General features: G+C 48.5%; 1 protein-coding gene and 1 long non-coding RNA gene across 8 annotated transcripts in view; one reads left to right on the forward strand and one right to left on the reverse strand.

Moving 5' to 3' along the window:
* Window positions 1-384: 384 nt before the first annotated feature.
* mafa (v-maf avian musculoaponeurotic fibrosarcoma oncogene homolog a (paralog a)) overlaps window positions 385-14169 on the forward strand; it is a 393941-nt gene continuing 380156 nt past the window's right edge. For 4 of the 5 annotated variants that reach the window (XR_005461737.1, XR_005461738.1, XM_038806255.1 and 1 more), the window contains exon 1: window positions 386-2161. Coding sequence is in view for 3 of the 5 variants with exons in the window: in XM_038806255.1 (XP_038662183.1) it covers window positions 1185-2161 (977 nt within the window). In the remaining 2 variants the exon portion in view is untranslated. Of the gene's footprint in view, window positions 2162-14169 lie in introns of all 5 variants that reach the window. The other variant, XM_038806253.1, reaches the window with a different exon arrangement.
* Window positions 4969-14169, reverse strand: part of LOC119971102 — a 139421-nt gene continuing 130220 nt past the window's right edge. For all 3 annotated transcript variants that reach the window (XR_005461741.1, XR_005461739.1, XR_005461740.1), the window contains exon 7: window positions 4969-5222. This is a non-coding gene — a long non-coding RNA (uncharacterized LOC119971102). The remainder of the gene's footprint in view (window positions 5223-14169) is intronic.

Below are 14169 nucleotides of genomic sequence, written 5' to 3' on the forward strand. Positions count from 1 at the left end.
TCCCTCTCCCTCCCTCCCTCTACCTCACCCTCTCCCTCCCCTCCCTCTCTCCCTCCCTCTCCCTCCCTCTCTCCCTCCCTCTCCCTCCCTGTCTCCCTCACTCTCTCCCTCCCTCTCCCGTCCCTCTCTCCCTCCCTCTCCCGTCCCTCTCTCCCACCCTAGCTCTCCCTCCTCCCCCCCCCCTCTCTCCCACCCTAGCTCTCCCTCCTTCCCTCTCTCTCTCCCACCCTATTTCTCTCTCTCTCTCTCTCCCATCCTATCTCTCTGCCTCCCTCCCTCTCTCTCTGCCAGCTGACAGTCAGCTGATCCTGTCCAATGATTGACAGTTTCAAAAGTTTGCCGGGCTCCACTCACTCTTGTGCTGAGCAGAACGAGGCGACGGGGCCAGCCCATTGGCTGCGAGTGTTGGTCGATTTCCCATTTGAAATCTGACGTCGAGTGGGGTATAAAAGGAGCGATGCTTTTAAACAGAGAGCCGGCCAGCCCGTCCTCCCAGCTTAAAACCTTCAACCGGCGCTGGGGCTCTGTGTGCTCCTTCACACACACACCCCACCCCTAAAGAGCAATCCACCCCACCCACCCCCCTTTCCCTTTTCTTTATTCCGTGCCTGTCTCTCTCTCTCTCTCTCTCTCTCTCCTGTCCTTGCCTTCCCTCTCTCCTATCTCTTCACCCCCATCAGAAACTGAGAGAGGAGCGGCTACCACCTACAACAACAAAAAAAAACCCCACCAGCCAACCCAGGATGAAGCAGAGTGAGTGAGAGAGAGAGAGAAGAGATAGAGAGAAGCAACATTCAGACCTGCGGCGCAGATTCCATGAAGCTAAGATTTAAAAGAGAGAGAGAGAGATCGTTCCCCACCGATGTATCTGCACTGTAACAGATTGGAGCCGGGACAATCATAGGACTTTTTGTTCTCTCTTCAACCCCCTCTCCCCACCCCCCTTACCCATCCCAAAAAAAAACCTGGGCAAGACTTCCTGATCCTAATAATAAAAAAAAGGCGACCAGTAACCTTCTAACAGAGGGGAGGGGTGGTGGTGGTGGTGGTGGGGGAGAAAAAACCCCAAAGTAGTCAAGCTGGCTCTCTCTCCTTCAGCCCAGAACACTTTGGTCGCGGCGATCGCTGGCGTTTGCCCCGGTTTGTGCAGGACTGCAGTTCTCAACAGCAATACCAGCAAAAGGATGGCATCCGAGTTGGCAATCAACAACACGGACCTACCCAACAGTCCCCTTGCGATGGAATATGTTAATGACTTCGATCTGATGAAATTCGAAGTCAAAAAGGAACCGGTCGACTCTGAAGGCAATCCGGGCAGCCACTGCAACCGGATCGGGGGCTCGCTGTCGTCCACCCCAATGAGCACCCCGTGCAGTTCCGTGCCCCCTTCTCCCAGCTTCAGCGCTCCCAGCCCGGGGGAGCAGAAGGCGGCGCACCTGGAGGACTTTTACTGGATGACCAACTACCAGCAGCTGAACCCGGACGCTCTGAACTTCACGCCGGAGGATGCGGTCGAGGCCCTGATCAGCAGCGCCCACCAGCAGATGCAGGCGGGCTACGAGGGCTACAGGAGCCAGCAGCAGCAGTATGCACCGGCGGCCGGAGCGGCCATGGCCGGAGACGAGATGCCTCCAGCCGGCACCGTGGTGACCCATCACCACCACCAGCAGCAGCAGCAGCAGCATCACCATCATCACCACCAGGGGCACCAGCACCCAGGGGGAGGAGTGGCCGCCCTGGGCACCCCCAACACGGGCACCGCTACCGGCGGCGGTACCGGCGGCGGAATGCACCCGCACCCGCACCTGCGGAACGACGACCGCTTCTCGGACGACCAGCTGGTCACCATGTCGGTGCGGGAGCTGAACCGCCAGCTGCGGGGGGTCAGCAAGGAGGAGGTGATGCGGCTCAAGCAGAAGCGCCGGACCCTGAAGAACCGGGGCTACGCTCAGTCCTGCCGCTTCAAGCGGGTGCAGCAGCGGCACATGTTGGAGAGCGAGAAGACGCAGCTGCAGCAGCAAGTCGAACACTTAAAACAGGAGATAAGCAGACTTGTTCGGGAGAGGGACGCCTACAAGGAGAAATACGAGAAACTGGTGACCAGCGGCTTCAGAGAAACAGGATCTTCCAGTGACAACCCTTCCTCTCCGGAGTTCTTCATGTGAGTTTGTGGATTTGCTGTGCACCCATCCCCCAAACACCCCCCCCCCCCCAAAAAAAACTTTTTAAAAAGTTTTTTTTAACATAAAACAAAAACTGCCGTTTCTCTCTCCCTGTCATCTCATGCATTATGCTTACTATATTTTTTTGTGTTTTTTTTTAAATGAAAGGACCATATTATTAATAAACATGCATGCTGGACATGTATGGATTTAATTAGCTTGTTGAAAATGGATTTTTTTTTTAAATGAATTATTGAGGCATGGCAAGACATTATATTCGTGACTTCTTCTGTTGCTCGTTTTTCTTTTTTGACTGGGAAGCGAGAAATAAAAAAACGAAACAAAGTTTTAATCTTTCGACATCCTTCCCTGAAAGCAAAGTTTGCGTCTGCAGAGGGAGAGGAGGGGGTGGAGATTGCTTTAACTTTAGTTCGGGCCTTTGCAAACATCAAACTCTTTCATTATGTGTGATGCACTGAACTTCTGCAACGAGAGAAATGACAGACTGGATTTCTGTATAACAAAGACTGGGACTGTTGCTAAGGAAAACAGTGACTGCCATAACGTGTGGGACATTATATACATTATATATATATATATATAAAGTGGTGTGTTGATCCGCAGAACAGTATATAAGTTTATTAAACGTGGGCTAAACCCTCTCCATGTGTTCTGGGTTAACTGTGTAATTCGTCATGCAGCTGAATACTTCATTGGGTTCTCATTGTGTGTGTGTGCGCGTTGGATGTCATTTAATTTAATTACACTTTTATAGTATTGTATCCTTACCGACTGTAGAGGCGAAGTTAAGGCATGTTGTGTACATTTTCAGAGGTAGGTCTATGTAGCTTCTCGTACTTTCCCCCCACTCCCCTTGTATGTAAAGTCTAATGCACTAAGGTAAGATGATTTTGTTATTTTTTTAAATCCGTTTGATTGCTTTGATGGACCAATGGAGGGGAGACATCTCGGAATGGATTCACATGGGCGGCATTGCAATGGTCTCCGACCGCAAATAAATATTTTTTTATTGACCAAAAATTGAGCTTTCTGCAGCATGCTCTTTGAACCTTGGGAAGCGGAAGGTGTACGTCGAACGGCTCTTCACTTTTATCATCAGACCGCATTTCCAAGCAAAGTCTTGTTGAAAGGGGAGGAGCCCGTTTTTTAACCTTCTGTGTGTGTGGAGTGAGGAGGTTGACATTTATATGGGGCGGTATGATTCCTCCCCCTATGTGTGAATGAATTACAGTCAAATGTTTCACACATGCACACACACACACACACATGTGTATGTATTACATAATAAGTAAGTGGGGAAATGCAAGAAAATATATTTAGAATTCTACTACATTAGAAAGTTGTACATAAAAAATACAATTCCTGCAGAGTGGGAAGTGATCGGGAGTTTGGTTGTTTTACACAACTGGCCTCCACGTTAAGTCACAACATCTTCGGCAGTCAACACACAAGACACGGCGTTTACACAGATTTATGTTTTCGATTTAGGCTAGAGTTAGCGATCATTTGTGATATCGCTGTTAATTTCTAGGTTGTGTTCCCTTTGACATGTGTGCCTGTATGTGTGCGTGCATGTGTGTCTGTCTGTGTGTCTGTCCGTATGTATGTCTGTCCGTATGTGTGTCTGTCTGTGTCTGTCTATGTGTGTGGCTGTCTGCATGTGTGTCTGTCTGCACGTGTGTCTGTCTGCATGTGTGTCTGTCCGTATGTGTGTCTTTCTGTGTGTCTGTCTGTATGTGTGTGTCTGGTTGCATGTGTGTCTGTCTGCATGTGTGCCTGTCCGTATGTGCGTCTGTCTGTGTGTCTGTCTGCATGTGTGTCTGTCTGCATGTGTGTCTGTCTGCATGTGTGTCTGTATGTATGTATGTCTGTCCGTATGTGCATCTGGCTGTATGTGTGTCTTTCTGTATTCATATGTGTCTGTATGGGTGTCCCTATGTGTGTATGTGTGTCCAGTTTTCTCAGTTCAAGTTTAGAAAGGAATAACCATACTAAATTTTGAAATCTGGCGGGAATTCAATACTTTTTTTGCTTTCACCTTGCACAAACCTCTCAAAATAATATATCTTAAATTCTTGGCGAGGCACCTGTAAGTTTACCTCGCGTGTGTTGTCTTTCAATCCTCCGCCCTGATTCCTTTGGCATCTCCTATTAAAGTTGTTAAATTCTAGCCTTTTATTGGGAGGAGGGGGTGGAAATGGGGATGTGACATGTGCGCATTTGATGGGTTTTATAGATAACTAAAACCCGGGGTGCACCTGAAAATGGTTCTCATGGGGAGGGGGTGACGCTTTTTTAATGATTCTCGCTTTGTTATCTTGTTCACCAACCAGCCAGATTTGAGTTTCTCAGTCACTGACCTATCGTCCAAAATATTAACATCAGTGCCAAAATTCTATTTGCTCAGAGATCAAAACACAACTCCCCAGCCAGAAAGGTAGATGGTTCAGAATAGCAGCGAGAAGGTTGACACTTTTTAAACCTCAGTAGTGATTTTTAGCTCGAAATTCAGTTTTGTTTTGTGGAAAATGCTGGTGGGGAATTAACTGGGAGGACATTTTTTTTAAAGTTCACTTTTGGGGAGATGACTGCAAAAGGCGTGTGTACGTTTCCAGTAAAGGGGTTCCTGATGGCTGCTGTCGTTCATTGACATTCTAACAATTTTACTGAAGTCATTCTGCTCGTGAAAGAAAATAGAGTTTAAAATGTCCCGGCGGCTGGGCACTGTGTGTGTTTGAAGGAAAACGGGAATCGCTGAGAGTAGGGCGTTGGACACATTCAGGCGTAAACTTATTGTCATCTCTTGTGTCGAATTTATTGCACATTTATTACAATGCCTATAAAACGTAAACAATAAAACACTTTAATATATAATCCATAATGGTCATCTGTCAGACCTCTGCGGGCCAGCGAATCGTCCCTGACTCCCCTCCACAGCGGCAAAACATGCACAATCTCCTGGTTCCCAATCTCGCGGTTGCCTCCACAAGATTATTTAAACAGCCGGACCCAGTATTTGGGAGGTCGAATATTATAGAACTGGCAGATAAGAAAAAAATAATACATCTATAATTCAGCTGGTGAATTCGCCGACCAGTCAGTGGCGGAACTTTCTGTTTAAAACTTTACAGCGAGAAAATAACACACCGTCAAAAGAGAACGGATTTCAATTTGTGAACACAGTCAGGCACAGGTAAATTACCCGCTGATATTATCTCCCTTACATAACAGGCCGCTATCGATCGTTTGGAAGGTCACCAATTGCAAACACAATCGCTTCAGGTTAAAGCATGCTAAAGGTTAAATCGAGACAAATATATCAATCAGGCCTTCGAATTCGAAATGAAAAAGCGTTTTAACTCCTTGGGGAGAGGAGGAGGTGGAGGGGGGGGGGGGGGGGGGGTCCGCTGGCCAATTCCAAGGGGCAGAGAGGCCGAGGGTTTAGCAGAGAGAAGCAGGTCATCTGGTGAATTTGGGTGTTTGCTTGTTCGGTTTTGACTGTTTCAATTTGTGAAGCCGCGGTGAGCCAGGCTGGCACACAGCGTGCACAGTGAAAGCAAAACTTCTTAGTCAAAGGGTTAACCAGCTTTTTACAACGTCTTATTTTGTCTCGTGTACAAATGTTTATTGTATTTTTTGTTTTGTTTGTCAGCACGGTTGGGGGCCCCCTCGTCACGAACCACGTTTTTAATCACGGTTGCCGCAGCTGAAAGTTTATTTGATGTGAAACAATACGTAAATATTATCAGATGTGTCTGTGTGATGTCTGGCCACCATCCATGATAGGAAGTGATGCTCTGTGTGACTAGCAAGGCAAGCCATTTCAGCATAGTGTGTTGCTGCAAAACTGGCGCGAAATACAGTGAACAGTAAGGCCACAATAGTTAGCAGGCAGAAGTATTTCAATTTAAACATACATAATAGGCAGACAGACTTAGTGGTTCTTTGTCCCCTAGATTTGAAACGGGTATTTTGTGATAATGTCAACCCTTTGGTATCTTACTACCGGGCCAGCGCTGGGATGTGTGATAACACATTATTTTTTTTGCATCCTCTGTATTAACTATGGTCATTAATAACCAGAATGATTTATGCTGGAGCTCGTTACTCGGATCAGACCCGCAGCGTTTCTGTTGCTGCAGACACGAGGAACTTGCAAGGGCACATTTCTTCAAAGGTGCTGGGCCCAATTCTAGGACAGGAAGTCCACGGCGCTTTTCAGGAGTAGCGACTGATTTACTTCAGAGAGTTCCCCCCCCCCCCCCCCCCCCTCTCAGGCACTCCCTCGGCAAATAAAGCGCACGGCAGAAAGTAAGGTCGGTGCACAGATTAGTTCAGCCTCACGTGTCCGGGCATTTGGAGTGTGCAGATTAAAAGAGAGGCGAATTGGAGGCATTGTTTGAGTTATTCGTTGCATAGCATTGCCCGGTGTTTTCTCCAATGCTGTATTCCTCAACTGGAGGTCCGATTTCTGTCAAGGACAAGCCAGGGAAAGAATCAAAACGACATGGCTTTCGGTCAGAAGGAAAGGAGAGGCGTTTTCTATTACTGAAATGTGAGAGCGTCCAGCTTTAGATTGGTAAAGTGCAGCGGGCGATTAAACTGAGTGGAGCGGTGCAATTGTCAAGAAAAGGCTTGAAATTCAACATTCCGGTTATTGCTCTCGCAAAACGCACACGCACCATCTTACTTTCTCCCTCTCACACACCTACTTTCTCCCAGAGCAGCTTTGTCTTTCACACTTTTTACTTTGTTCCAGCCGAATTCCCCCTCGTCCTCCGCACGTTTTCTTTGGACATTATGTCACATATTCACACATTTGCAAACGCATCACGGGCAGCACGGTAGCACAGTGGTTAGCACAGTTGCTTCACAGCTCCAGAGTCCCAGGTTCGATTCCCGGCTTGGGTCACTGTCTGTGCGGAGCCTGCACATTCTCCCCGTGTCTGCGTGGGGTTCCTCCGGGTGCTCCGGTTTCTTCCCCAGTCCAAAGATGTGCAGGTTAGGTGGATTGGCCATGCTAAATTATCCTTAGTGTCCAAAATTGCCCTTAGTGTTGGGTGGGGCAACTGGGTTATGGGGATAGGGTGTAAGGTGTGCGGTTGGGAACGTTGCTCTTTCCAAGAGCCAGTGCAGACTCGATGGGCCGAATGGCCTCCTTCTGCCTTGTAAATTCTATGAAATCTCACACATACACGCGCAGATCCTACTGCATATATTATACATTGCGCAGTCAACATAGAAATGTGTGGGCAGAAATGTAGGCTTCAATTCAGTGACAGCGGCAATGGGAGCCACAATGTGACTTTATTTAATTTTCTCAGATTCGACATACTGGTGCCTGTTCTTAGAAAGCGGCATTCAGTTAGACCCCTATCCCCTGCCCCTTCCTCATGCCCAAATTGTCATTCTCTCCCCCCCCCCCCCCCCCCGCCCCACCTCCACCAAATAAGTATTTCTTATTTGAAAGTTACACTGACTTGGCTTCTGGCGCCCATTTGGGTGGGGGTGGGGGGTACATTCCACATCACTCCAATCCTCTGCGTAAAATAATAATCTTTCCACTGGCCACCCCACCCCCCGACAAGATATGCAGCAAATGTAAGTGCACTGCACTGTGCTCTCTCTCTCTCTCCTCTGTCTCACCCTCTTTAATATTTCCACGACAATCAGCATTGCTGTTTTTTTTTAAGTCGCTATTTGTTTCTTTCCCAACTCCAAACAATCAGCCCCGCGGCCCAGAGCTCACCAGCTGGACTGGCTGTCACAGATCGAACCTAAAAGCGAAAAAACTGGGCTGTGAAAAGTTACTGCACAGGTTCCGGGGCGGGATTGGGGGTGGAGGGGGCGGTGGAGGGGGGGGTGATGGCAAATGTCGCGGTTTTCAACAACCGCCTTAACACTGTTTAAGAAAGGCGAAAAGAGATTAAAAGATCGCACTGGTTGGTAAACCTGCAACTGATTTGGAAATGCGGTGCAAAGAAATGCACAAGGCAAGAAACTAGCTGAGAATTTCGCGCCTGAGAAACGCGCATTTAAACTTTGGACATCTGGATTTAGTCACAATCACTGCAAACACACACGAGTCTGAGGCGTCCGACATGGTTTTGATCGTCTTGTGTGTGTGTGTGTGTGTTACAATGTTCATGTCTGTGACATTCTTTCAGAATGTGCGTGGAACTGACCAGGGCCCAAAGGTGCATTCCCAGAATAGCCCATGCTTTACAATGGGCCCAAATGAGCAAATGTAAATTGTCAATACGTCGCCTCAACAAGGAAAGGTTTAAAATTGAACCTTGAATTTGGTCCTGGTTTTTTTTTTCTTTAACTCTTTTAAACCCGCCGCAAGCTGTTCAATGACAGGCGGTTACGCAGGCGCAGCTGTACCAATTCTGAGGCTGTTTGAAGTGATGACAGATAAGAGACAATAGCTGCAGCAATAACTGTTCCAACAGCACAACACCAACACTACCCGGCCCCGCCTGGAAAGATTACAACCACTGGTAGTATGTAACGGCAGAGTTGTCACGGGGGGGGGGGGGGGGGGGGGTGGATTTGCACCCTGATACGATTCACATCACAAAACAAGTGCCCCTCTGAAGTTGACACCTTCCGAAAGACCCACCCCAGAAATTCAGCAAAGATACATTAAGTATTCCAGATATTGTGGAGAAGCAGCGTGGAGAACGATCGGAGAGATCTCTAATGATGTCCCCTAATTTCCATTCTCTCTTCACCCCTTTTATTACTGTTCCCCAATGATTAAAACAAATACGGCCTTGCAGGTGGGAGTCTGACCAAGGTGAGCGGGATGGGTTATCCAGTTCTGCAAGGAGCACGTAACTAATCTACGTAAAGCTCGCTGTGAGGGTGCACCGGTTATTCACCAATGCTTTTCATCATATGATCCTCCCTCCCTCATTCACTCCCTCACTCACTCCCTCCCTCACTTCCTCCCTCCTTCCCTCACTCACTCACTCCCTCACTCACTCACTCAAACCTTCCCACCAATGCTTGATACCTGGGTTGAGGTTTTCTGTTTCCCAGCCACCCCGCAGCCCTCACAGTCTGCACCCGGGACTACTGGAAATTAGGGGGTTTATATTCTGAATCGGCTCCAGTCATGAGAGGGGCCCGGGTGGAACAGATTACTAACAGGAAACCTCGATCACAATGCTTTCTGGACCCAGATGTCTGGAAGTGAGTGGGAACTGCCCGTGGAGAATCCCGCCGGTTTGATCAAGGAGTGGACAATTTCTGGGCATCTTTTGGTGGGGTCACAGAGAACAAATCAACTTCCCCGATTGGCAATTCTGCAAAGGCTCGGGAGAAAACTCTCCACCTTTGCCCTTCTTTTGGTAAAGCTTTTTCAAAAAAGTCTTCAACAACTAAATAAAAAAAAGAGGTAACGGAGATTCGTTACACCGAAGGACGTACATGGTGCCATGTGATTGTACCAAACTTAGACGCATTTCCTTTCTGTCCCCCATCCCCCACCCCTTCCCCTGCTCTCTCTCTCTCTCTCTCTCTCTCCCCCCCCCCCCCCCCCCCGCTTCTGTCGTCAGGGGTTTCGATGTTGACGATTCGGCAGCTGCACAGGATGCTGGTTACAGAATGTATACCGTGAACCGGCCGAGCAGTCTGATGGTCCGGAGTAGTTTGGGCAGACGGCTATCTCAAACACACGCCAAACTCTGGCCAATCCCAACAGGGCTCGAGTCAGGCAAAATAAAGTCAGCACACTGGACCCTTGATAGGCCAATTTCTGGGGGGAAATTGACATTCTCTAAGCAAGGGGGGGGGGGGGGGGGGGGGCAGAGGGAGCATTTGGTATCTTTTCTTTGGCTCTCTGCACTGGTAGAAGTTTCGAAACACACACCGCTCAGAACCTGTCACATTTCCAGTCTCCTAAGCGTGTCAATCGTTTCAGCGCCTTCTTGCGCTGAAATGGCCAATTGCAAACTCTGCTTCCAACTTGACAACATCCAGTGTATCATTAGTCATTGAAAACACAAACACAGAATACACTTTCATTAAAAACACCAAAATAGATTCCGAGCTGTCAAGTGAGCAGCGTTGTGTGGAGGGAAGGTGATGTTTAGAAGCCAACATGTTGGCGGTGCACACGCGGTACAAGCATGAACTTGGGGCGTTCCCTTGTAGCTGACTCGAATCTTTACAAGGTGAAGGCGGGGGAACCGAAACCGTGTTGTGCACCAGCCAAGGGGCGAAGCTGACGGGTCATCACCAGTTGCTGCTTCCTGCATTTCACCAATTGTGTTTGTTTGTGTTCCAATCGATTCAGTCGCTCCCCGGTACACACCGCTTCGTCGTGGACAGAGCCAGCTGAAAATGTCACATTCGGTCAATCAGCGAACCTCACCTTGACTGAGTAATGTAAGTGAAATGGACACGATGGAGCGAGAGACATTTGCATTTCTAATGATCACTTCGACACTATTTTTGTTGGAAATTCTCGCTTATGGGGTCACCTCCTCTGCACTACACCGGCTGTTACACACCCCATTGCTCGAAAGCTCTTTGGGATGTCCTGGGGGCGTGAAAAGCGCCAGAGAAATTGCAATTCCATTTTGTTTTCTCTCCTTTCTGTGCACATGTTTACAGTCCAATCCGCCCACGACAGGCGCATTCCTTTGGTCACCGCAGGCACGTGACTCTGAACCATAATCAATACATTAAAGATTTATTTTTCCATTAAACAAAAGAGTAGAATTCCAGCCTGTATTTAGATGATAATGCACAGCGGGTTAGTCAGCACCTCAATGAGAAAACCATTCAATGACATTTTCTCTGGGCACCAGAACTGATGGCGAAACGCATTGACATCGGCCTTGCTGTAGGTGACGATGTCACCACAGGATCGTCATGGGGCAGAAGGAGGCCATTTGGTCCCACGTGTCTGCATCGACTATCCAAACACTTCGTGACATTCCTCTGCCCTTGCCTCGTACCCCTGCACACTGTTTCTATTCAAATAATCATCCAATGCCCTCTTAAATGCCTCGATCGAACCTCCCAGGCAGGTATTCCAGACCGGAACCACTGGTTGTGTGAAAAAGGGGTTTCTACCATTCTATCAACCTTCTGCCAGAGCTAGTTCACTAAATATTGAATTCAAACTGATGTTAAATGGTCCTAGGACTGTCACCGACGCTCCAATAAAGTTAACATAAAGAGAGCACAATCATCGTCAACCATTCATTCCAATACATTCCTTCAAATATGCACATTTAAAGCAAATTTGAAATGCTGTCCTATCTCCTGGCGTGTCTGTGTCCGTGTGTGTGGAGTAGGGGTTACATGCATTTCTCATGGGCCGGCCTTACATTTATTTTCAGCCCCACAAGTCCAAGTCCACATGCAGACTTCCACATCTCGGATCATCTATCAGTTGAAAGGTTTCACTCAGAATCTGTGGCATGCATTTTCGAACCGTTTAGTCCTGCATTTATTTTGGCCACTCACTCCAAATCCTAAATGAGTTTAGACATAGACATAGAACAGTACATTCGGCCCTCGATGTTGTGCCGAGCAATGATCACCCTACTCAAGCCAACGTATCCACCCTATAGACACGGGGAGGACGTGCAGACTCCGCACAGACAGTGACCCAGCCGGGAATCGAACCTGGGACCCTGGGGCTGTGAAGCATTTATGCCAACCACCATGCTACCGTGCTGCCTATAAGTCCCTCTGGAACGCGATGCACAAGGATAGAAAGTGTCCGGGCTTGTTTTATAGATAGGGGAGAAATGCAGCAAGTGGATAATGCAGAATAAGATCAATAGAGTCCACCTGAAGTCTTCCCTCCTGCATGGGCCGCAGAATAGGAATGTAACAGCCATATGAGATCAACTCAGCAACGAATGGACGGACCAGATCGGTTTCTGATCATGCCCCTGTTTGAGATTCATTCCAACGTTGCTTTTTAAAAATAAATTAGACTACCCAATTATTTTTCTCCAATTAAGGGTCAATTTAGCGTGACCAATCCACCTACCCTGCTCATCTTTGGGTTGTGGGGGTGAAACCCACGCAGACACGGGGAGATTCCAACATGAGTTTTGTTAGGAATTACACGTAGAACCAAATCATCCCCTTGAAGATAAGTCCTGACACAGCCTCATTGGATAAGTATGTCTGGTTGTCAACACGCTCCTGTCCTCGGGGCCATCAATTCCCAGTCTCTCTGACAAAATATACTAAACTGTCCAAAATAAATCTGCCCGCCTTTCTCCAAATACAACGTACACGACTCAGGTTCATTATTTCAAATTGTGTTCGGTCTTTCTGAAAGAACGGGGAAGCCAGCATCACGCAATGGAGAGTAACCGCTGTTACTAAGACCACTGACTCACTTCCCAAATCCCTCCTACTGAGCTTCTTCATAAAGCTTCTCAACCTGGCCCTCGCCTGAGGTGTGGTGATCCTCATGTTAAATCAGCACCAGTCAAGCTCTCCCCTCTCAATAGGGGTTGGCAGCCAATGGCCATCTGGGACTATGGCGACTTTGCCTTTTACTGATTGTATCAAGGACACTCGCTTTAGCATCACTGTGAAATACTGGCGCAGTCAGCTCGTGCCTGTCATGTTAGGCCTGTCGATGGGCCTGTCGTGCCTGTCGATGGGCCGAATGGTCATGTTAGAAATGGCTGGCGCGGCGCTTCATCGGACAACCCGCCTCAGTCAAGTCGTGAATGACCAATCTTACCTGAATTTACTTTCGCTGCAGTTTGACTGGATGCCAATAACAGGCATACCAGTAGTGATGCCATGGATACCTGGGTTGTAAACATGGGTCCAAAGTATGTTCAGTGAGAATTACCTATTGGTTGACAATACGGTCGCTCACCGCCCTGACTTGACAACACGTGGGCGTTGCTTCATCGCTGCGGGGCAAATCTTAGACGCCCCCCCCCCCCCCTCCCCACAGCAGCGCCTAAACCGGATGAACTGCAGCGGTTCGTGGGGGGAGGGGGGGGGGGGGTCATTATCACCATCTCAGGGACTATTAGGATTGGGCAATAAATGCTGACCCAGCCTGGGCAGCACACTTCCAGTGAATGCAGTTAATACATCTCGAAAGTAGCAAAACAATGTGTACAGAAAAATAGAATGAGTGGGAACGTGTACAGAGTGGGCTTGTACAGATCTCACAAACACTGCTGCAATGCTTTGTGTAGCACAGACCCGTCTTTAATGTGTTTATTCCTAGTTTCTCTCCTGACTTCTTCTTCTCCTGTTTCATCCCGTGTCGTTATATCTCTCTTTCTCCCTTTCACGATTTATTCAGACACCCAGTCGCGCCTGAAGTCACCAGTTTTCTGTCTGGATAACTTTTCACTAGAAATTCGAATGATCTGATTGCTGGAAATTTGCGCTCGATTTGGGGGCGGGGGGGGGGGGGGGGGATATTCGATGTTCGCGGGCGTGGTGTCCTTTTCTCTCTCTGCAAGCCAAACCGCGGATTTGTTTTTCCGCCCCCCTGAAGCGTCGGTCTGCTGGGTACGTGTCAAATGCCCCATTTGGAATATTGCAGAGGAGAGAGCGGAGGGCACCACATCCACCACCGAGCCATCGAGAGAGAGGCACAGCAACACACACACACACACTCACACAGTCATCCAGCCAGTTCGAGTGAATGAAAGTGTAAAGGTGGCTCTGCAATGGCAGGAAGGTGAACGGCGCGCCGAAGCTGCCGTACTTTCAAATGTCACTCCACCCACATGGGCGGCCGCAGCGGGCGACGCGCGGCGTGGGTTTCACGATTGTTTGAGATCAGAAACTGGGAGTTAGGGAGGGGGGCCCGTGTCGGTCAACACATCCGAGAAGCGGTGCATCACCACGGCTTACCAGCAGAAACGGAGGTGACAAGGTGTGACAAGAGTGGAAACACTTCTCAGCCAGAACTGCAACTCGAGTCATACCGAAACCGCGGAGAAATCAGGGTTGTGTCCCTCAAGTT

This window comes from Scyliorhinus canicula, chromosome 9, assembly GCF_902713615.1.
Source record: "Scyliorhinus canicula chromosome 9, sScyCan1.1, whole genome shotgun sequence".
Taxonomy (NCBI): Eukaryota; Metazoa; Chordata; class Chondrichthyes; order Carcharhiniformes; family Scyliorhinidae; genus Scyliorhinus; species Scyliorhinus canicula.